The sequence below is a fragment of the Apis laboriosa genome, unplaced genomic scaffold, assembly GCF_014066325.1.
Source record: "Apis laboriosa isolate Shangri-la unplaced genomic scaffold, ASM1406632v1 scaffold1_cov151, whole genome shotgun sequence".
NCBI classification, from domain to species: Eukaryota; Metazoa; Arthropoda; class Insecta; order Hymenoptera; family Apidae; genus Apis; species Apis laboriosa.
Genome location: NW_025222279.1, coordinates 1,882,342 through 1,905,465, shown reverse-complemented (window position 1 = coordinate 1,905,465; position 23,124 = coordinate 1,882,342). Strand labels below are relative to the sequence as shown.

Sequence of the window (23,124 nt, the reverse complement as noted above, 5' to 3'; positions counted from 1 at the left end):
TTTTAATAGTTTAACATTTAATCGCACAATAAGTGTAATTTCTCTCCAATTTATTATTCTCGAAATTTTTATTCCTTTTATTTAATTTAATTATTTATTTTTGGTTGTATTATATTCTGTTCTACACATTTAAATTAATTATCCCGGATATTTTAAATTTTCCGTGAATTATTTTTGCCGATTTATTACGAAGTTTAAAAGGATTTATGAAGTCGCGCCATCAACGGAAGTCGGAATTGCGTCGCGTTCTCCCTTTGCCATTTCGACCGGAAGCCTCGAGGAACTGGAAATCAGCAGGTAGAGAAGTTATGAGGACTGCGACTTTTTAATAGAAAACTTGGCTGGTGGGATCGAGGAGGAAGTGCGGGCGTAATCTTATCGAAATTATCACCGCAATATTTCACGTTCCAACCGGGTATGGCCGCTCGTTGACGAAACTTTTCTGTCCTATGGTCGACTTAATGGCTTTCCATCCCTCCGTTTCGAAATTGAGGAAGGAAAACGATCCTTCCTCACCGCGATTGGATTAAATTTATTTCGCTCTGCCATTCTATCCGATCGTTTCCAACTCCATTCCCATCTTCGAAAGAAGAATTTCACGAATTACCCAATGATGAAGGTAATATTGTTTCGTTACAGAATTTTTAGAATGTTTTGAATTATAAGTTTGTTGATTGTTCGCCTTCTCGTTTCTTTTTCGCGAGTAGTTATATTTATTAATTAAATTGATAATGATCCTCCACTGTTATTTTTAGACACTTTAGTAGCTCCTTCGTGATCTTTAATTTTATGCAGTTTGATTGAATTCCAAAAAATACCCGAAGAAACACAAGTTCTTTTTATTAACTCGATCCGACTTGAAACGTTCATCCTTGACAATAGCACGTTACCATTATCGGTGCACCAATTCCCATCTATTCGAAAGTTTGCGACCAAGTTAAGAAGCGATTCATGAGTTTCGACTCGTTCGTGGAAAGTTCGTGTGGAGGAGGAAGAGGGAGCGAATCGATGATCGAATCGTCATCACCTAACAGAACTTAATCTCACGTGCCAAATCGATAAATCGATGGTGCTTTTCAATAATTCAAGATTTCATTAATGACACTTTTCATTTGTATGTATCCTCGACAGCAACGACATGACACTCGATTTCGACGATTCCTGACGAAAACGTGGATATATATTTTGAGAAGAAATGAAACGTGTACGTTTAATATCGTTGAATTGATTATAAAGTGAATCAATGCGTTCATTTTGACAATTTTTATCGATTCTTTTATTATTTTATTGTAATTGAAATTTTCCATAGTAATTTTAAATACGTAATTAAAGTAACAGTTATTGAATTTTTACGGGTATTTTAAAGTGGTATGGTCTTCGACTTCTTTCAACAGCAAAGGCATCTAATCTTAGAGATTTTAATCAACCGGTCGAGGAAAGGTGGATCGGTCACGTACACCGAGTTCCCCTTCGCTTAACCCCATGAATAGGGTTGTCGAAACTGTTGCGACAACATTTTTCAGAATCGACCGGTTAATAGAGCGGAAAAACACGAGAGCGTGCTTATCGAACTCGAACACATCACAATTGAAACCCTGGAAAGTGGTTAAGCGTTGGACGAAGAGCGGTGCAAAGAGAATTTCGATGGGTATAGAGTTATAAAAAAATAAATAAAGAAAGAAATTTTAATTTCAAAAACGGATAAAACGAACAGATAATTTATAGATTTCCACCTAGTTTTTCTCGATTTAAATTCTTTAAATTATTCTTTCGGTGAATTCGGTTTTTATTCCGAGATTAATCTTCAATTAAATCGCTGAATATTTTTCACGTTCTACTAGGAATGGAAATTATCGTAGCCACGTGCAAATTCGCGGAGAAGCGCATCTGGCTAGATCTGGATTACCGAGTTTCAGGCCGATTTCTGTAAAATTAAGGACGCGCAGAACCATTATGCTCCAGGATTATGTACCTACATACATCACTTAAAAATACTATATAATTCAGGAAGTTATTCCAGAATCCGTTCCCCATTTTCAAGAAGCTTCCTGTTTAAGAATGGTTTAGTACTTTGTACCAGCTTATAAGTTTCCTCGAATCTTGCTGACGCTGCATCCGTTCAAATCTACTTAATTTTGCGAGAATGTTATTTCAAATTGTCCTCTCCAATTCCTTTAACATATTTTTTTCTTTTTATATATTATCCACTTCATAAAATATTAAAAGATTAACGAGATTAAAACGTTTAATATTCAAATTCGATATGACTCAAAATTAATTTCATTCGCCAATACACGAAAAATATATTTATTAAAACAGTGTAATTTAATAATAGAACAATAAAAAAAAAGCACTAGATGTACAAAAGACGTATATAAAATAATCAGAATTCTGGCTCTTAATTAAACGAAAATTTCTCTTCGTTCTCTCCTCGCTCCACGCCTCAAAGAACGATTAAACAGAAATACCCTGCACATCGTTTTAATATGGCCACGACGAACATTCTACATTTCCATCACACTCGTCCATTCCAAATGCAAATTACAGCTTCACCCCCATTCCCGCTATATCTCGAGGCGCATCGATATAACTCAAGGCGATAATTTCGCCGTTCTCCAAAATGGCGGGCGGAACAAAGGTGATGGGGCGCTCATTAACTTTCCAACTTCATCGAGACCGGCCGTTTATCGGTTATCAGGTCGGCGCTAATATATCTCGTCGCCTAACTAGAAATCGATGAGGCCACGTCGCGCCGTTTAATACCGACGAAAATTATTGTCCAAGTTTCACGTTCTTGCGTTCAACCCTCGGGGAGGATGAAAAATGGGGGGACTTTAAACGGGACAAAGGGAACACGTTCCACTCGATGAATAATGCAAAAAATCTAGATTGCTCCCAGCTTCTGCTCCCCGTAACATAGTCGAGAATCTTTTCGAATTTTGGATCATCTTCTTCTTCAAATGAGATTGATCGATCGAATCGGGGAATCGAATCGAATCTTTCTTCCTTAGATAGATATTGAATTAAGAATCGGATGTCAGGACAGGAATATTATTTTTATTTTGGAAGTACGAGATTTATTATATTTAATCAGTTTCAATGGAAATGTAGATTTTAATGTTTTATGTTGTAGATTAATTTCGATAGGAATCGAATCGAAGATCTCTTCTTCTTGATAGATTTCGAACTAAGAATTGGATTGGATGTTAGCAGGGATATTATTTTCCGTGTGTTGGAAGTACGAGATTTATTATATTTCATCATTTCCAGAGGGAATGTAGATTTTATCTTGTATATTGTATGTTGTAGATTAATTTTGATTGTGGAAACGAATGTCTTACTCGTGTCTGGAATTTTGGATCTTCTTATCTAGATGAAATTAATCAAATCGTGGAATTGAATTTCTTCTTTCTTGATTTCGAATTGAGGATTGCGCCAAGAGGAATATTGTTTATATATATTGTGAGATTTATTTAATTTAACGTTAAATTCCTTTCAGCATTTTCTCATCTCACAAAACGTGTTCCAATATTTCAAATTTCACGTATATACACTATAGAAAGTTGGAAACAAAATTGACGCCAATGTTAAGAAATTTTAACTAAAGAGGTCATTTTTTTTTTTTTTTTTTTTTTTTTAGATAAATAGAACCGTCAAACAATAAAATTCCTCATATCCTGCCTCGATCCTTCTTAACGTTTCAACATATTGTTGGTCCCCCGATAAAACGGCCGTCCCGCAAAATAATGGAAAAGAATTTCCTCGCGAGCGCGCCACCTCTTTTCATCAAACTAATTAGAAGAGCGTAATGTGAACAAATTAAGCGGGAGATCCCCGCTTAATTACTCGAATTGGTTACGTGAATCGCTCCATCGGCCTCCTAATTAACCGTAAAATATGAGTAACCGAGATTGCATGAAATTTCAGGATGACATTCCTCGTGGAACAATAAAAGAACGTTAAAAAGTTGAGTTTTCAAAAGGATGGATTCGAATCGATCCTCGCAATTCTTACTTTCAGATCGAATCTCATTCATTATTTTTAATATTTTTTTATTGGACATCGATTTTTGTAATCATCGTTGACCATTACGATAATTAGACCATTATTATAAAATAATAATAATATAAAATAAGAATTTTGGATCATCTTCTTCTTCAAATGAGATTGATCGATCGAATCGGGGAATCGAATCGAATCTTTCTTCCTTAGGTAGATATTAAGAATTGGATGTCGAGACAGGAATATTATTTTTATGTTGGAAGTACGAGATTTATTATATTTAATCATTTCCAATGGAAATGTAGATTTTATGTTGTATGTTGTAGATTAATTTCGATAGGAATCGAATCGAAGATCTCCTTTTTCTTGATAGATAAAATTATATAAATTATATAGATAAAATAAAATAAGACCATTATTATAAAATAAAGAAAGAAGAAGAATTGGATAATAATGGAAGATTTAAATGGCGTATCGAGAAATATTCGAGCGAATTTTACTCACGATATTTATTCCGAATCCGAAAAGTCACTTTTCCAAATTGGAAAAAAAATTCCACTCCGATTTCCATGGAGTAGATACGCGTACGTGTTCTCCTCGGTAGATTTCACTTGGGAGAAAACGAGTGGAACGAGTGTAAGTTGAGTTTTTGGCTTAGACTAACTATCGAATTAACGTTTCAGCGTGGGTGGGCGCTTTGAGCGCTGCCGTCTCGCGTGGATCGGCACCCTTGGTAGTTGGCGCGTGTCGTCGAGGAAGTACAAGGCTTACAGCGGTGATCGGGGGTCTCGTGCTGGCATTGGCCTCCCTCTTCACCTCTTTCGCCGCAGAATTGCACCAGGTACTCCTTAGGTGAGCGACTCCACACTTTTTTCTTTTCTTTTCTAAAAACTTACAATCATTATTTCGTATTTCTTTGAATTTATTTGACTTATTAGAACGCTAGAATTATCGAATTTGTAATTAAAATATTTAACGATGAATAAAATTAAAGCAATATTAGGAGGGATATCGATATTTTTTCAAGTTTTTTTAAGTTTGGTAATTTCTAGCGTTTAGTTTAACACGTTGCTTCGCGCTAATAATAAATCAACCCGGAATTGAAAAAGTAGATACTTAGAAAAATATTTATTGAATAAATTTGTATAAATTTTGAATTTAATGAATTATTTACACGGTAAATTTGTGAAGAAGGGACTTGAAGTGATCTCTGAAGTTTTTAATTAATTCAAAGTACAGAGTTGATTAATTCTATAAGCGTTTGGAAACTTGTTTTCTCGTGAATGAAAGATAATGATAAAGCATGACGATTATCCCTTCTTTTAATTTTAGTCGGAGAAATTGTTTCGAATTTAGTATCGTGCATTTAATTAAAAACTTTCCTCGCGTTTAAATCTCAAAGATAAAATTAATTCGTGGACTTTCTTTCTTTATTTTTTTATTTATTTTGTTTCTTTAATTATTTTTTTTTTCCTTCCCTATCCATTTTAACTTTCAAAGTAAACTCGCAAAAAACTTGTTCCGAACTCCCGCTGAAAATCAGAGATTGCAACGCACGCTTGCATAGAATTAATAATTCATCCGAAACGCAACAAATGCTAGCTCGTTTTAAAAATTACAATTCTGCTCCCTGCTTCGTGGATAAATCTCACGAGCCTTTTTTCCCCCTACAGTAACACCATTCGTTCAACAATGAAAAAAATCGTGTCGCGAATTAAATTGATTTGTAAATCAATTAATTTTTCTCGAAAATTAATTTATTCACGTTGAATTTTTAATGATGAATTATTAATCTCGAAACCTCATGAATTTATTCCTCGGAATCCTTGCAGAATAATTCGCGTTTTCTTAAATCTTGATGAATTAGTTCGCGTTTCCATGAAATTCTGGCAAATTCGTTCTTCCAATTTCTTCAAGTCCTCCTCGAAATTTTTCCAATTCCTGTTTTGAAATTTTTAAAAAATACTTTTCAACGTAACGAATTTAATTATTATTTTTCTTTTTTTTTTTTACGCGATATTTTTGTACGCGCAAGTACAACGAAGGTAGAAGAGGCTTCCATTTAAAATTCAAATTGAAAGTAATACGAATTAACGCCGGGACACTCGTTCCTTATTTGAAACGCAAAACTGAGTTTTTCTGGAAGTGAAAAATGGACGGGAGGGAAGAATACGCGGGACCCTTGCGGCTTCCTTGAGATACGACCTTTCGATAGCCCGAATCGAAGTCGATCGGTCTTCGTTGAAAGCTTAGCTACACGAAAAGGAAGAATTAACAGGATTTGGCCCGAGAAATATATGAGACAAATAGCGTTAACAAATAGTGCAATAGCATTAAAGTGGAAAAGGAAAAGGAAAAGAAAAAGGAAAATGCGATGTAATTTATTTTCCGTCAAAAGAAAAAAAGAAAGAAAGGGAAAGAAACTTTGCGAAAAGTATTATATTAATTTTCCTCAAAAATTATCAAGGGATCCATTTTCTCTTCATTCCGTTCCTTTGTAATCTTTAATCCACTTCCATAAAAACATTATCGAATTATTAATTTCATACCAAATTACCTCAAACTTTCGCGATTATTTATTTAGTTATTAGTTATTTAGTTATTAGTTATTTCTCACCAGACTTGGGCGTGAATCCCTAATTAACAAAAAAATAATTAATTAAACATTTCGAATAAAGTTACTTTAACCAATTACTTATTCAAAATAACATTTCAACGTTCAACTCTTGATGACTCTTTGCAACTACACTCATTTCCCGTTATTCGAACGATGAATTTTGTTTAGAACGAGGCGAATCATCGAAGTAACTTTATTCTTAACTTTAACTGTTAAATTCACGCAACATCTCTCGATCCTCTCGCAAGGAACAGGAGCGAATTTGCCGATTTCGAGGAAACAACCCGCATCCCGTAAATCCGCCTCAAACTTGGTCCGGATTCGCGTATTCCTCTGTCTGCACACCTCCGCTCCCCCTCTCTCCCTGTTCACGAATCGTCAAGCTATTCCCAGTACTGCGATAGCACGAACTGGAACGATTCACCGGTTGCAAAATGTAACAGCTACGGCGTGGTGTTGGGCACCGGGGCTGGCCTCGTGAGAGAAACTGCCGGTCTGGTGCTGGGCCATTACTTCAGAAAACGGCGAGAGTTCGTCGAGATGGTCGTGCAAGCTGGCACGGGGGTGGGGATCGTGCTCTTCAGCGTCTTCTACAGGGAGGCAGTCGGGTAAGTTATATATCGGTTGTATTTCCTCCGCCAGATAGGAATATTCGTCGAATAACTCGTTGGAACGATGACGTGGGAATAGAATATTAATAATAGAATATTAAATGGTGTTTTCGCGGTGAGATTCTCAATTTTAATTTGATGCGAGGGGAATTCCTTGGAGGAGGAGGAGGAATTTTTGCTTGGGCGAAAATTGATTTGATACATTTGATCGTTGCACGTATATGTGTAAGTAACGTGAAAAGTTAGATTTATATTTTCGAGAAGATCGATGAAGATTTAGGAATTGAAATTTCGGTATATGAGGCGAAAGTTGTTGTAAAAGGGTTTCGAGTTCGAGTGAAAATTGATTTAAGTGGAATTTTTGGAATGTCGAATGTGTAGAAGCAAAAAAGTGATTTATATCGAGACGATTTACATTTCGATTTGAAATTTTTTGACGTAGGGAAGATTATTTTGGAGAATTTCGTTCGAGCGATATTCGATTATGTGAAATGTTTCGAAGGGAAGAGATTCAAGTTTTGATTTGAAATTTTGTTATGATTTGATTAACGCGAAGTGATTTTGCTTCAATCAAAATTGATTTAAATTTGGTATTTTTTGATTACAGAATTCAAGACGAAAGAATTAATAGATTTAATGTTAAAAGAGATATATGAAAGATTCGTTATAAAAAGTTTAATATCGTTGATTACTGGAGAAAAAAATTGGAATCGAATTGGAGTAAAACTGTGGAAATAACAGTAGAAGTTACTTAAGCTGAGAGTTAAAACCGTTAAAATTATAGAAGTTCGATATTTATAAAAGTTGTTTCGCGTCGAAAGATTTAATTGACTATACGTGGCGAAAGCTCTCTAGAGAATTTTCTATGGGTGGAGGATTCGTCGTACTGAAAATTAGTTTCAGTTTAATAGTTTTTGTTATATAATAGTGAAAACTTTGTAATTAAAATGGGGAATTTGTCAAATATATTTATTATTCCGCGATATATGTTCCTATTCGTTAAAATCGAATTTTAAAGTCGGATATTAAAATAGCTATTGCTACGATGTTCAATTATGAGGTGCACAATAATCACGCGTATAGACAAGCAAGTAGAATACATCATTGTTGGTACAGGAAAATGGAATTTGAATCGCGTGTGATCGAACAAGTAGAGCAGTTGTATATCTGATCCGACGGGGCCAGCTGAATAACTATGGCCGCCTAATAAGTAGAATAGATACATATATCTGAATGGATAAATAGAATCATAACATCAATGTCTCTGGAGCTCTAAGTAGAATAGAATTGAATGTAATCGAGCAAGTAGAACGGCTCGCTATCTCGCGCGACAATAATCACATATTAATCAAATAAATACACGATATCGTTTAATCAAACACATAGATTACACGTCAACAATTATGCGTCGACGATAATTTAACGTACAATTAAATATTAGATGAATGATTAATTAGACAAATAAGAAATACGACTTTAAACAAATAAATTAATATCATGTGTAATAAAATATTAAATCTATGTAGTAATTAAGAAGTGAAATTTAAAAGAAACGTAAGATCACGTAAATAAATCGACTCATTGAATAATTTTACATCGAAATATAATATTTCTCATATATTAAATCGATAATTCGTATTCAAAGAAGACAAGAAATTAAAAATCGAGAAATAGAAGTGTAACAGAAATAATTACTTCGTTCAAACATTTCGATATATTCTTGCTCGAACACGTTTCATACAATTGAACGAAACAAATCGACCACCAATCACGTTATTTGATATCACGTTTTTTCTCACGCGAGCAATTTAACCGTTTTTTATCGTCAATTTTTTTTTTTTCCTTCAACGATTGTCGATTATTTTGCAAACGATTTTCTGCCACGTGTTATCGACGTGAAAGAAAAACGAAGATCACAGAGGTATCTGTTAAGTATCGACGCGTAACGACGAACGATGTAAATTGCAAGGAATGAAATTTCAAAAAAAAAAAAAAAAAAAAAATGGATTTTTACTTTATCCGTGTCGTTGAAAACAGGACGCGTAGAAATAATTGCACGTCCATTTTTCTCGATGCTCCGTTCCATTTCTAACGTCAGTACAATTTATTTGTCGTTGATGTTTGTCCGAACGTCGATAAATTCTAACACGTGTTCTAATATATCACGTTCATATGGTGTATTGCGATGGAAATAGCATATGCTTCTAGCATATGATAAAATGAAATAAAAATCGGGAGTAAAATTTTCTTGTTTAAACTAAGCGGAAATAAAAATTTTTTTATATATATTTCTTTTGTAAATCGCATTGAAAAAGAAAATATCTTGAAGTGGACTCGTTCTGCATGAAAGAACATACTCACTTTCCATGATTAAAGCAATTCTGGTTGCTGAATCAAATATGATCTCGTTCTACTTTTCTAACGCGTAATTTCCTCGTTATATCGGAAATTTTGCTTGTCTGGCTAGATACGATCCTCTTCTACTTACTCGAGTACCATAATATATACATAATATATATATATATATATATATATATATATATACTTCCTCGATTTCATTATGTTCTAAATAACTATATCGTAAAATATCGTATACTTTCATAATTTTCTTAACGATAAATAATTTTCAAATTTAATTTATTTTATTGAATATTTTCATGTCTTTTTTCCGATACTTCATTCTTACTCCGAAGAAATGCTTTATTCGTCTGACCATTATCGCTTTATTTCACTTTCTGACAAATGATAGATCTATCACGTTATTATTGTATTTATCTTGAGAATTCGTTTTTCTTCGTAATTTTCATAAATTTTTACTTGAATCATTGTTATAATAATTTTCCAAAATTTCTCGAACACCCTCGAACGAATCATCTTCTTGCTCTCGACATCTCAATCCCAGAAACGAAAAGTCTTTCGAGAATTACTTTTCCCCGGTGTTCCTCGTTAGTTTGACGGTTCGATCACCGGCGAATATTAAACGGCAGTGAAGAACGAAGAAATGGCCCGTTCGAAATGCTTTTAATTAAACGAACCCAGAGGAAAGATCGTAAATTTGACGAGGATGACAGTGCTCATAATTAAATCTCGTACGGGGTAACTCGGGGCTAAAAGTTAAAGTTGGGCACGTCGAAATCTAGTTTGATGGATTATAAGTTCATTTCAAGAAGTTTTCTTTTGATGTTTAGAACATTCTCTCGAACATTTTGTCCTGCGTTTTTCGTTCTTGAAATTTAAAATTAAATTTAATCTGAAACTTTTCTATTAAAATTTATTATTGTTTAACTATCTTTCAAAATTTATTTTTCAGGAATATTAATCCAAATCCGTAGATTTATGATTGTGTGTTAAGTTATATTTTTAAGGATCGAAAAGAAACGAGGCGAATAAGTTCTATAATTCGTTTTTACGATTTTCATGTTTTTGTCCATGTATTTGTCCATGTTATGTAAAAACGTGAAGAAGAAACTCTGTTTAAATAATATTCTAGAGATCGAATATAGGAGAAATTCCAAGAAGAATAAATTCGTTTCAAAGGAATTTGCTTTTATATGAAATTATCTTTACTTGGCATTGATTCTTATTTATTGCCATTGATTCTAGATTTATATTAAATTATTTTTATTTCTTTTGAACGAACAAAATTCAAAGATTTGAAAATTATCAATCTTGTTCCAATATACCCAAAGATTTGAAGGGAAATGAGTGAATAGCTAAAGGAAATCCTCGAATCACCAAAATGACTTGTTGCATCGTTAAGATAGCTTAATCGTCGGAGATCAGACTCGATTTCTAGCCATTTGCCAACGGATTAATGCTTTTCCCGCGTCTGGACAGGTGATCCATGGCACACAAGCGAATCCACTGCATTGCAGGTGCGTGGCGTCGAGTTTCTTCGGCCGAGAATAATCCAAATGCAAATTCGACTCCAAAACTTCGATTCGATTTTAAATCATTCGTCAAAGTAAAAATTTAATGCTTGCTAATTGAATAAACATTTTTTTTAATTTCTATCTTACATTCATTGATTACATTTTTTACAAAAATATCTTCAAACTTTAAACAGAACAGAAACTTTACTGTCTTTTTATGGATCTTCTATTAACGAAGATAGAACTATTTTTTGTTTTAATAAACATTTTGTTTGAATAAACATTTTTTTTAATTTCTATCTTACATTCATTGATTATATTTTTTACAAAAATATCTTCAAACTTTAAACGGAACAGAAACTTTACTGTCTTTTTATGGATCTTCTATTAACGAAGATAGAACTACTTTTTGTTTGTTAATTTTAATTAAATTAATTTACGAAATTTTTACAAAAATTAAAAACATTGTAAAATCATATACAGTATAATAATTCTACAAGAAGAAAATTGATCGATGAAGAAAATGTTATATTAAGAGAAAAGCGAAACGAATAGACGAAAAAGTAAATGAAATATAAAATTTTAGTTATTTTAAAATAATTCAGTTTATGAGGCTTTTTTCCATTATTTGAACGAACTCGTGAAATAAAAGTCTGTTAACCATGTAATTTTATCTATTACAGGATTCTCTAAATATTCCCGAGAAACGAGAATGTGAATTCGTTCAATTAGTGGCAAGCAGCGCACGATACAATTTCATTTCCTATAATTTCCTAAACAGAACGAATGCTGGTCTGCTTCGTTTATTCGTACACACGCTAATAACGATCGAGTTACATCTCTCTAATTTCGTAATTCGCCGCTTTTGAGTTTGTTCGATGCTCTATCACAACTCGTTCATACATATTTTTCTTGAAATTCAAAAACTTGTGCTTGATATCGAAAAAAAAAGTTAAAAACAATTGTTCGTACGTTGTACGATAATTTTGTTAATCGACATCGATTCAGAATTAATTTCTCAAATTTCATATAGTATATAAAATATATTCGATATTTCGATAATTGAACCACAATTCTCTTTTTCCAAGAACACGAGATTCTAATTACAAGAAAATGAAAATTTCTCGTTCGATCGAAAAAATATATATATATTTTTTTTTTTCAAATATTTTTTCTAGCTAGATATTCATCAACAACTGCGTTGAACGACGCGACGACGACGTTTCATCGATCGAGCAACACCGTTGATTGGTTTGATCATTGATTGATGGGCCGTCGAATGGCGTTTGATTGATGGTGGCCAACGTTTCGCCCAAGTCTCTGTATCATTTCGACGTTTGCTAACTTTCTGCGCTGTTTCAGATGCGAGATATCCCGATTGATGCTCTTTTTTTTCTCTCTCTCTCTTTCTCTCTCGGCGGCGCGGTGAATACCCGGCATTGAATAGAGTACGGCCAGAATAGAGATAGAAGACAGAGGTAGATTTATCGGATGCGTGGGATGGAAAAATCGCGTTGCCCTTGGTTACACGAAAAGTGCGTGGGCGTTGAAATTCACGCGTATTCGGCGGCTGTTGCAGTCGCAAACTTATATTTCAACTTCCTGCGAGTTGTGTGGATTTTCGTTGGTACTTTCATCATTATCATTTATTTTTATCTTATAAATTTATAATTTATAAGTTATAATTTCTACGCGTGGTTCTCAAGAGTGAATCTTCTGAGAATGTTCGTTTTGCTTTATAGGAATAAATCAAGGGGAGTTTCAGATTTCAAGAATTTGTATACATGTCTTCGTGTGTAAAAAGGGTTGATATTCTTATGTGTTCTGCGTGGAATGAAATTGGATAATTAGATAAGAGAGAGAGAGAGTATTGTTATTTATTATTTATTATTTATTTTTCGCTATTAATTTAACTTGGGAAATGAAGGGAAGATCTCGTTGCAGAAATATTCTCTGTGATTTCTTTATTACGAGAGATATTTATCTCGTTAAATTGAAAATAAATATTGGAATGATATTAATTTTGAAAAGACACTTGATAACCGATGTGAAATTCAAAACAGAAATGGAAATGGAGAAGAATCGAAATCTGTTCGGGTGGAAAGTAGAACAAGCGTTCTTGTAATATGCAAACAAGTAGAATAGAATCCGCGTTTAGCCGAGTGAAGTACAATCATGTGAAAACTCGAGTAAAACGAGTTTATAGCTAACTGAACAACTAACAGGGAAATATAACAGGGAAATATGTATAGAGTCCGACAAGTGGGTATAATTTCACGTTTGACAAGCTATGAAATAGATATATGTCCCCATAAAGTTAGCGTGACTACATATTTATACCAATTACATGAAATTGTTATATTTTTTTGATCGATTCTATTCTAATAATTATTTTAATAATTCAATTTATTGATCAACTTTCCATTATTTTAGTGTTTCATTTTTCTCTTTTATTTCCCTTATTGTAGCTTTTCATATTTTAATTACTTCTCCTCAATACAACAAACTTTAAAATCGGATTCAGTGACAACAAGTTCGTTAGAAAACACAAAAATGGGGAACACTGCAAGTTTTAATCATATTGCAATCGATAAAACCGTTAAACAAGAGAACGCGTGCTCGAGAATGGACGTGCCAGTGGTATAAGTACGACATTAACGCGACACGTGTTACGCGTACGGCCGTGCTAGGCAAGACGATCATAATACCTCGTCACCTGTTATTTATTATGCCTGTAACACACCACCGTAAAACGATACGTCCCTCGTGTGTGGAAGAAAGCGCACGTGGCAGCCGAGAGAAGGAAATAAAAGGTGTTCTCGAGGAAACGCGTAGGAACGTCGTAAACGTCGGCTGACGGTTGCCCTCCGTCTTTCACCCCTGCAATAAGCGACGAATAAGGATGGGCTATTGTTCATGGCTGACACGCGAGAATCAACTCGTCTCTCGTTCCTTCGACCCTTCTCGACCTAAATTCTTTCTTGTCGAGTAGGAAAAAAAAAAAAAAAAATTACGTAAATTTTTCCTAGTCGAGTGAAAGATTATTTTGTTGCATATCTTATTTTATTTATATTCTTTAGATCTCAAAAATCGAGATGATGATTTGCGATAAAAATTGAAAGGAAAACTCTAGAATGGGAAGCATGCTAAAATCTAATCCAAAAATTTGAAATTTGAAATAAAGTGAATAAAATCAAATCGTCGAAAGAAGATAAGAATCGTTGGTGAAAGGAAAGAAGAACGAGTGGAGCGTGATAGATATATCGTTATTATTGTGATTAAGCGGAGTGACCATTCGCAGAAAGTGCATGTAATTAAACAGAACGATATCGTGTGCGCACCGAGTAAGCAGTTCCATTTTAAGTTCAACGGGGCGTTTCCATCGGCGATACCGTATCTAGCCAGATAAGTAGCGCAGGTACACTTGTATACAGGCAAGTAGAAGAGGTCAACATCTGTGCAAGTAGAGCGGTAATGTACCGACAGGCGAGGAGAATAATCCCGTATCGAGTCAGACGTGGTCTATGTCTACCTGACCTGGCATCTCGCATGGGGTTCTATGATGCTCGTACGTAGTCAAACGACGATGCAGTAACCCGGTAAACAGAATATTCATGTATTCCAACGAGCAATCAGATATTAGCTTTTACGTGTTCGTCGTTTCGACCCCATTATTTAAATTTCTATCTTTATTTATATGTCGTTTCAGATTCGTCCTTTGATTTACAAAACGTAGATTAATTTTTTATCTCACGTTTCTTCAAAATTCTTATTCCGTTCGTTGATTTATTAAATTCTCGAATAAGATTTACAATTAGAATGAGAAAAAATCTATTTTAATTTTGTTGATAAGAGATCCGAACATATTCAAAAAAAAAAAAAAAAGAAAAAAAAAGAATGGAACAATTAAATCTGGACGAGCGAGTAAGCTAAAAACAATTCAACAATTCACACCTTTTGTACGCAAATAGTACGAATCCATGCGTGGTAGGACGAATAAAAAATTTCGTTTCGGGGATAACATTTATCGAGGCAGACGGGACCAAGGTTCGTTATTCGTCATAACGTGCTCGGAAAAAAAATTGTCACTGCGTAAAAAACGTTGGAAAAGAGTTTGAAAAAAAAGAAAAAAAGAAAAAAAAAGAAAGAAGGAAGAAAAAAGTGGAAATTTCCCTTCTCATAGAATTACAAACGATCCACCACGTGTAAAGTTTAATGCCTCGTCGAAACAAAAGCGTGGAAGGCTCGCTGCCGGCTCGAGTTTACTGACTCCAGTTGCGGCGAAACGTCGCGTTATGAAGTTTGCGGTCGTTTTCAGCCAACGACGAAACAGAAACCTCTCTGTCTCTGTCTCTTTCTCTTTCCCTCTCTTTCTCCGTTCGACGAAACCTAAGCGGCCATGAATCCATCGCGCGTAATTTCGCCTTTTCTTAACTGGATTCCTCTTTTCTCCGGTTGGATTGTTCGGAATTCTCATTGGAAGGCGATAAAGTAAAAAAAATTTCCTCTTTCTGCGTGAACAAGATTATTCTTCTTTCTCCATCCCTTATAAAATAAAAATGAAAAATTAAAATAGCAAATTTCCATGGAATTATAGATCAAAACTTTGTTCTTATAATATAATAACTTCTAAATTTAACAAAAATAATTTATAACAAGTTTCAATTTTATCAACGTGTATTATATTATCAACGTGTATTATAATTAAAATCGGTCGCTAATTGCAAGAATTTTCAATCAATTCGTTAAATTATCAAGTTAGATTAGATTAAAAGATTACAAACAAAATGAGAGAGAATGTAAATAGAGAAAAGCGAAAGCACTTTAAAAAAGGGTTCGAAAGTTACGTAAAAATAAACGATTCTTTTCTGTGATCGTAACGACACGATGTTTCCTCAGAAAGCTGGGCTGGGAGCGTGGGATGCAGTCGGTAACCGGAGCCCTCTCCTTGGCCTTCTTCCTGGGTTTGATTTATAAGAGCGCCTCTCTTTATCATCCGCAACGGCGGGCAATGTTACACGTGAAAAATCAACGAGGTGGGAAGTTGAAGGAGAAGAAGACCCCGTCGAAGCCGCCAAGGCAGCCGTGGGTGGATCTCAGCCCTCTTGGAAGTCGCCCTGTCAGGATGTTGATGCTGGCTGCCGGGGCAGCCGGTTTCGGTCTTTATACGCCCGCCTTTTACATCGTGAGTACCTTAATTAGCGTGCCAAAAGGCAAGTTGATGGTTTACACAAAAGGGTTGTTGTTGAACCTGTGAACGTGGTTGGATAGCTTGGTTGGTTAATTTTGTAATTTTGAGAAAATAAATTGATAAAGGAAACAATCTTTTCCTTGTTCCTAAAAAACAGAAAAATATAATGTAGAATTTTCCTTTAAAGAAATATTCATACATATATATATATATATCATAGGTGATGTGTAATGATTTTTATGATTAGAATTAGACAAAGATTGTTTCTTTTTGGTTAGCTAAGTAATATTAAACTAATGAAGAAAAATTAAAAAAAATTCTTAAAGAATTATTTGTTGGATCTTTAATCTTTATTAGTTATACTTGAAATCTCTAAATCCAGTAAATATATTCAATAAATAAAAGTTTTGTACGTACTTTGCATCGAATTAAATTATTACTCGAAGACTGTGATTAGTTTGAAATCGTTGCAATTCTCTTTCGATTTACAATTGAGAACTTCATTTATCTAAACCAGAGACAAATAAGTCGTGTAATAGAAATTGCTGATTGTTTCCACTATGTGCAATTTCTTGCGTAAATAATACGAGTTCGTGGTCAGATTAGTGGATTTAATCGGTGGAAGTTGAGTTAACTGGACCTGAATCAAAATTTCGTTCCAACAGTTAGAATTCTGTCGTATATATGTACGGTGTGTCGAAAATGGAAATAGTAATGGAGTTAACTTTTGAACGAAAAGCTCAGTTGACAGATGGTTGGTCAGTTCGAAATGGTCGAATCAAACTGCCAGGAACATGCGTACACCTCAACAACAATCAGAGAAACCACAGCCAACGGACCACAGTTAGCAACTTTATCCTCGAATGAAGTTTCGTTAAAGTTAGCAAGCTTACATACTCATAATCGTGGCTAACCCTGCCTCTCTACCATTCTGTTTCTGTTTCTGTGTATGTGTATGTATATATTAGTTAGTATTTCAAACTCTATAGAAATTCATGAAATTGTTCTTGGATCTGTAGGAATCATTTTCGAGCACTGAAAATCTATTTATAAATATTTATAAATCTATTTATAAGTAGATTTTATTATAAATTTATATTTTGGATATAATTGTTGTTTCTTCTGTTTCGATCAGTTTTTTTTTCAATATTGTTTTAATTTCTACAGTATTATTTTACAGTTTGATACGACTTAAATATTCTATGGTAATTGCAGTATTATATTTCATCGTTCTTTTATCACAAAATCTTCTTCCTTACTATCTGATATTCACCATCTAAAATATATCTTGTAAACAACATTCCTCCGCATCTTGCAACAATTATACTCCTAGTATCTCAAAGCTACGTAATTTCAAGCTACGTAATTATCAAATTATCCTTAAATACAATTGGATCTAATTGGATCTCCTTTGATATCTGAATTCATCTTCAAAACCTTTTTTGTATCTTAAACCTTATTATAAATTAAATTAATCCCAAATCCTTAATTTAGTCTTAAGAAATATACAAATTTCAAATTCTTAATTCGCATTAGATATATTATTAATTCCTGAATATCTAGTGTCAACATCTTTAAAAATTAACTACAAATATCCTAGATTTCTATTATAAATCCCAAAGCATAATAACTTTAAATTCTTGATTTCACACTAGGAATTCTATCGATTCCTGGACATTTAAACATTTCCAAAAATTCCAGGCCTCTATTATAAATTTAAAAAAATAAATTCCAAAATTTTAGTTCTTCTGAAGAAACTACTTTAACCAATTCTATTCATCAAACATCTTTCAACATTATTGATCTGGCCAATAAATGAACCTTCCTTCTATCACTTTTCTAGCCGACTTTTCTTTCCATATCAATCAGCTAATGAAACACATCGGTTCCAGGCTATCCAGGGCCACAAAGACGGTTTGGAGGCTAGTGCGGTCGTGCTCCTGCAAACTTGCCTAGGCTTGGCAGCGGCTCTCGGTTGCGCGGCTTGGGGAGTCGTTACCGCCAGACCATCTGCCCAATGCCTGGTGTCCAGACAATATCTCTGCCAGGCGGCTCTTCTCGGAGTTGGTCAGTATACAATCCGTTACGTTGTTGTGGCGAGGATGCTCGAACCGCGTTACGGAGTTGCGGAGAGGGTGGAAGCGGGTCAGAGAAAGAGGAACGTCTCGAGAAGTTTGGTTTCAGTGAGATGATGTTCAAGAAGAGATCTTTCTTGAATATATATACCGTGTTCTTAATGAAAATGAAGGGAATTTTGGCAGAATGTATACTGAGAATGTATACTGAGAATGTATATTGAGAATGTATAGACTGAGATAATTTAATTATCTGGGTTTGAATTAATAAGAGAGAAATATTCTGGTGGAAGTTGGTAGAAATTTTCAAAAGAATTTTCTTTGATGTTAATTTTGAAGTTTTGGAGATACAAGAAAAGTTTTAAGATGTTGTTTTAGAAATGGAAAGGGAGAAATTTTATGTAAAATAAATAGGTATAATTTTGAATTAAATAATGTAAATTTAGTAGTAGTTTTAGTAGTGGATTTAAATAAGATTGAAGTTAAATAATTTTAGAATTTTGAATGTTTTTATAGTTTTTCTAATTAGTTTAAGATGAGGAAACTTTATTCCAAAAGAGCAGAAATATTAGGTGAAAACCATAAACACTATAAACCATAATTTTATTTGTTTCACTAAATTTGATATACTTGTAAAAACTATACATGAGAGATAAAAAGTAATTGCTGAATTTTATTCTATATAGATTTCTAAAATATATAATTTCATTACTATACTATTCAGAATTCAAATGATATATATATTTTTTAAGCAAAATTTCAAGAAAATTACTCGTTCCTTAATAAATTTCTCAAACAAGATCTTATACAATTGATGCAAAAAAAAACAACAAAATTAAAAATCTAATTTTCATCAACCAAAATAAAAATAAATTGCTCTTAAACATACTTACATCAAAGAAAATGATATATTTCTCAAAAATCAAATTTATACAACTTAGGATCTAATCTTCATCGAGCGAAATAAAAATAAATTGCTCATAGAAACTCACATCAAAAAAAAAAGAAAATTGATATATTTTTCAAAAATCAAAGATGCTTCTCGAGCATCTGATATATGCAGAAGGAATACGATCATCGACATATGCTTTCGTCCATCAAGTTCGACGGCCGGAAGTTTCTTAAAACATATAACCTCCATTCAGTGGTAGACTTCATCCCTTTCACCCCTCCACCGGTTGTGTGCCACTCTTTTGAAGCAGGCTGGGCTGTTCGAGTGTCAGCCGCATACACGTCTTTGCCCCCTCATTCAGTCGGCTTACCCTCGGCTCGAGTTCTCGACACAAAGTATTTTCCATTCTGTCCCCGAGTCACCCCCTCGATGGCTCCTCCATCCTCCTCTGTCTCACCCCCTTCCTCCGTTCTTTGCTTTGGCCGCGGAGGCGAATATCGTTCTGACGAAGAAAGAGGGGTGAGGAGGGGATGAAAGAGGACTGTTGCAATCGTTAATGGGGTTGGCTATGGACAGAGGAAGCGCATTTAAAACGCGACGCTAGGCCGAGACAGACTTCCAGCGATTTCGTTAGTGGAGAAAAAATTAGTCAATCGATCTTAGAGTTTTTACTGTTCGAGGGGTGCACCGTTTGATCAAAAGGGAATTATTTTTCTCTGTCTTCGATCCGAATTGGTTGGATGGTGATAAGAAAAGAGATAAGTTAAAGACTGTGAATTTTTGAGATCTGTTGTTGTCATTTAGTTGGTTCTTTTTGATAGTGGTGGTTTTTTAATTTTGTGAGAATAAATCACGTTTGAAATTATGGATGGATTTGTGCACTGATAATAGTGTGAATAATATATATTTGCATATATGTATATAATATTATATACACGTTTATTTATACATATATCTGTATTTTTGGGATTCGTGTCACTTGATTGGTTTCTTTTTGTGATAGTTTTATAATTTCCTGAATGTGATTTGAAGTTGTTTGGATTTAAACATCGATAATAGTGAACATAATATAATATATCAATATAAATTATAAATTACGTTAAAGAATCAGAAAAATCTCAATCTTGCCGGCAACAAGTTTTTTTCAATTTTTCAATCCTATTTCCTCCATTTCTTCGTTCTTTTACGAGATTAAAAATTGCGATCATCGTTAAAAATTCGATAAAATCGAAAATCGTTTATTCTTTTCCCATGATTCGCGATATACAATTTAAGAGAGGGAAACATATCCGTTGAAATTTCGTTTTCTCACGGTTATTTCGAAGGAAAACGAAGCTTTGGCAATGGAATCGTTTGAAAATGTTTGAGGAGCATAGAATATTTTATCGCGCGTTCGAACGTGAAATTTTAATCCCAAGCTACGCGATCAACGCGATTCGCCAATTCCACTGAAATCGAGATCGTCTCGAGAAATCTGAGAATTAAATCAATCTTCTTCTTCTTCTTCTTTTTCTTTTTCGAATCTTGAGAATGTTCGAGAATGAGAAAAGAAATGGAATTTAGAATTATCTCATTTGATTTTCATTAAATTTTATTTTATTTTCAATCTTAATTTATGTTTTCTTGAATAATTTATGTGTTTTGTTTTAATATAAATATAAACTTATATAAATATAAGTTTTCTATGTTTTAAAGAATGCAGAGAAAATTACGGCAATTTAAGTCGATCATCCCTTTTAATGGAAAATGATATCGATCGAGGTGGAATTTTTTTTTATTGCTGCAGCGAAGGTTACCGCCGCTTATTATCTGTAAACGATAATTATCGTAAAACGATTATTTCTGTGTTCCATCAAAGTGATTTAATAGCTGAGAGATTTTGTGGAAGAAAGGAAGAAACGATTTAGACGAATTTTATATCGGAGATATGATATTATCGTCGTTTAAAATGTAAAAATTATTATTGCAATTTTTAAATTTAAAATTTATACAGTAAAAATATGAAATATAAAACATATTAACATGTTACAAATTAATCATTTACTGATAACAAATAATATTATTTTTATTATTCACATTAGATATAATAAGAGGGAGAGGGAAAGGGAGAACTATTTGAATCCACGTCCTATTTAAATAAAAACAATCTCGTGAAATTTTTTATAATTATTATTAAAGTTATAATAATACTTCATCTTACTCCAAGATGTTTCTCTAGCTTATAAAAAATATATATTTTTTCATGCTTGAAGTACGTGAAAACGCGATGAATTTTTATTAATAAATTTTATTTAATTTACGATATATATAAAATCATGTTTAACACATGGACATCGTAAAATATGGCTTGATATATTTACCAACAGCGTATATATTTCATCAACGATCACACAAAGACAAGGATGCGGAACATTAAACATATCGTTCGCGATTAATAGCCAATGCAAATTTGTACAGTATATTCTCTGTAAGTTCATCAATCACGCGTTAATTTATAGCAAGTTCAAATTAATATTGAATAAATTCTTTTTCAATTTAGTTTTTTAATTAAATTAATCAAAAATTTATCTACAGATTAGAACATAATAAATTCAATAATAAAAAAAAAAAACATTTATTTCATCCATTCCATACATTATTATATACAAAATTCACAATAAAATTTTCTATAGATAATACAATATGTAGATTTATAATCTGCATTTATTTCAAGAAAATATTTTACATATCGAAAACGAAATATTCCAGAACCAAAGAAAATTAAACAAATTTGGAAATAATATAAACGAAGTAATACATATACATTACGATACCCGTCCATATTATTTCACAATTTACCAAATATCGCCCTATATCAATAAGCAAAGAGAGTTGCCAGAAAATAACGAATTCAGCTTACAAAGCTCGTAAGCTTTAATCCTTCCCGAATTAACAACCTCCAACCATCTCCAATCCTATCAACTTCAATTACATCTCTAAAAAAAAAAAAAAAACTCCTCCAAAAAAACAAAAACCTATTTCATTCCATAAAAAGCCCGAGAAAATTCAACGCGAATAACATTAACGTAAATATCATTTGCACGTGTGCAAATAAAACGCGACAAACTGAACCTGTGCCCATACTAATTCTCTCGACCAGTGAGCCCGCAACGCGGTGCAACGTCCACGAAGCGGGAACAAGGGTTAAAACGTGGGGTGTACGAGCAAAAATTTCGTGGAACGTAACTCGTAATCAGCGGAGAACCGTATTTTCAGCCGACGACCACACTCGCACGCACACGTTCACGCGTGGAAACGTCCCTTTTTTTTTTCCTTTTTTTTTTTCACGAGGGGGTGGAGAGGAGCTGACAAGCGAGAGTTAAATATACAAGCTCGACCAGGAAGAGTTTCAACCTTACCAAAAAAAAAAAAAAAAAAACGGCTTATCCAGTGATGCGCTGTTGGATCGAGTTCGTTGCCGTTCCACGGTGGATGAGCTATACGGTGGAGGAAAAGAATTTGCAATTTTCTGCGCGTTTCCCGAATTGAGGGAGAGGGGGAGTAAAGTTGGACGAGCTTTGTAACTTTTTTTTTTGTGTTGGGAAATGTCTGTAGGAAAATTTTAAGGGTGTATTAGGGTAGATTGTGATATAGGTGGAAATATGGGGTGGTTTGAAGATGGTTGGGTTGGATGATTTTTGGGGTTGATGAAAGAATTGTTTGTACGAAGAAGAATAAGAAAAAAAAGGAGCAAAGATATTTTGCAGTGAAAAAGTTTATTTAGGCAAATTTTCGATTATTCTATTTTCTAATTATTTTTTTTCTTTTTAAAAAGAAATATTAAAGTAATAGAAGTAATTGATAATAATAATTAATTAAAAATTG

General features: G+C 33.5%; 1 protein-coding gene across 8 annotated transcripts in view; it reads left to right on the top strand.

Annotated features, from left to right (window-relative positions):
* Nucleotides 1–23,124, top strand: part of LOC122712220 (monocarboxylate transporter 10-like) — a 125,928-nt gene that overhangs the window by 99,429 nt on the left and 3,375 nt on the right. For 7 of the 8 annotated variants that reach the window (XR_006346286.1, XR_006346287.1, XR_006346288.1 and 4 more), the window contains 4 exons: nucleotides 4,686–4,854; nucleotides 7,063–7,227; nucleotides 16,002–16,287; nucleotides 18,186–18,360. Coding sequence is in view for 1 of the 8 variants with exons in the window: in XM_043931676.1 (XP_043787611.1) it covers nucleotides 4,686–4,854; nucleotides 7,063–7,227; nucleotides 16,002–16,287; nucleotides 18,186–18,360 (795 nt within the window). In the remaining 7 variants the exon portion in view is untranslated. The remainder of the gene's footprint in view (nucleotides 1–4,685; nucleotides 4,855–7,062; nucleotides 7,228–16,001; nucleotides 16,288–18,185; nucleotides 18,361–23,124) is intronic. The other variant, XR_006346292.1, reaches the window with a different exon arrangement.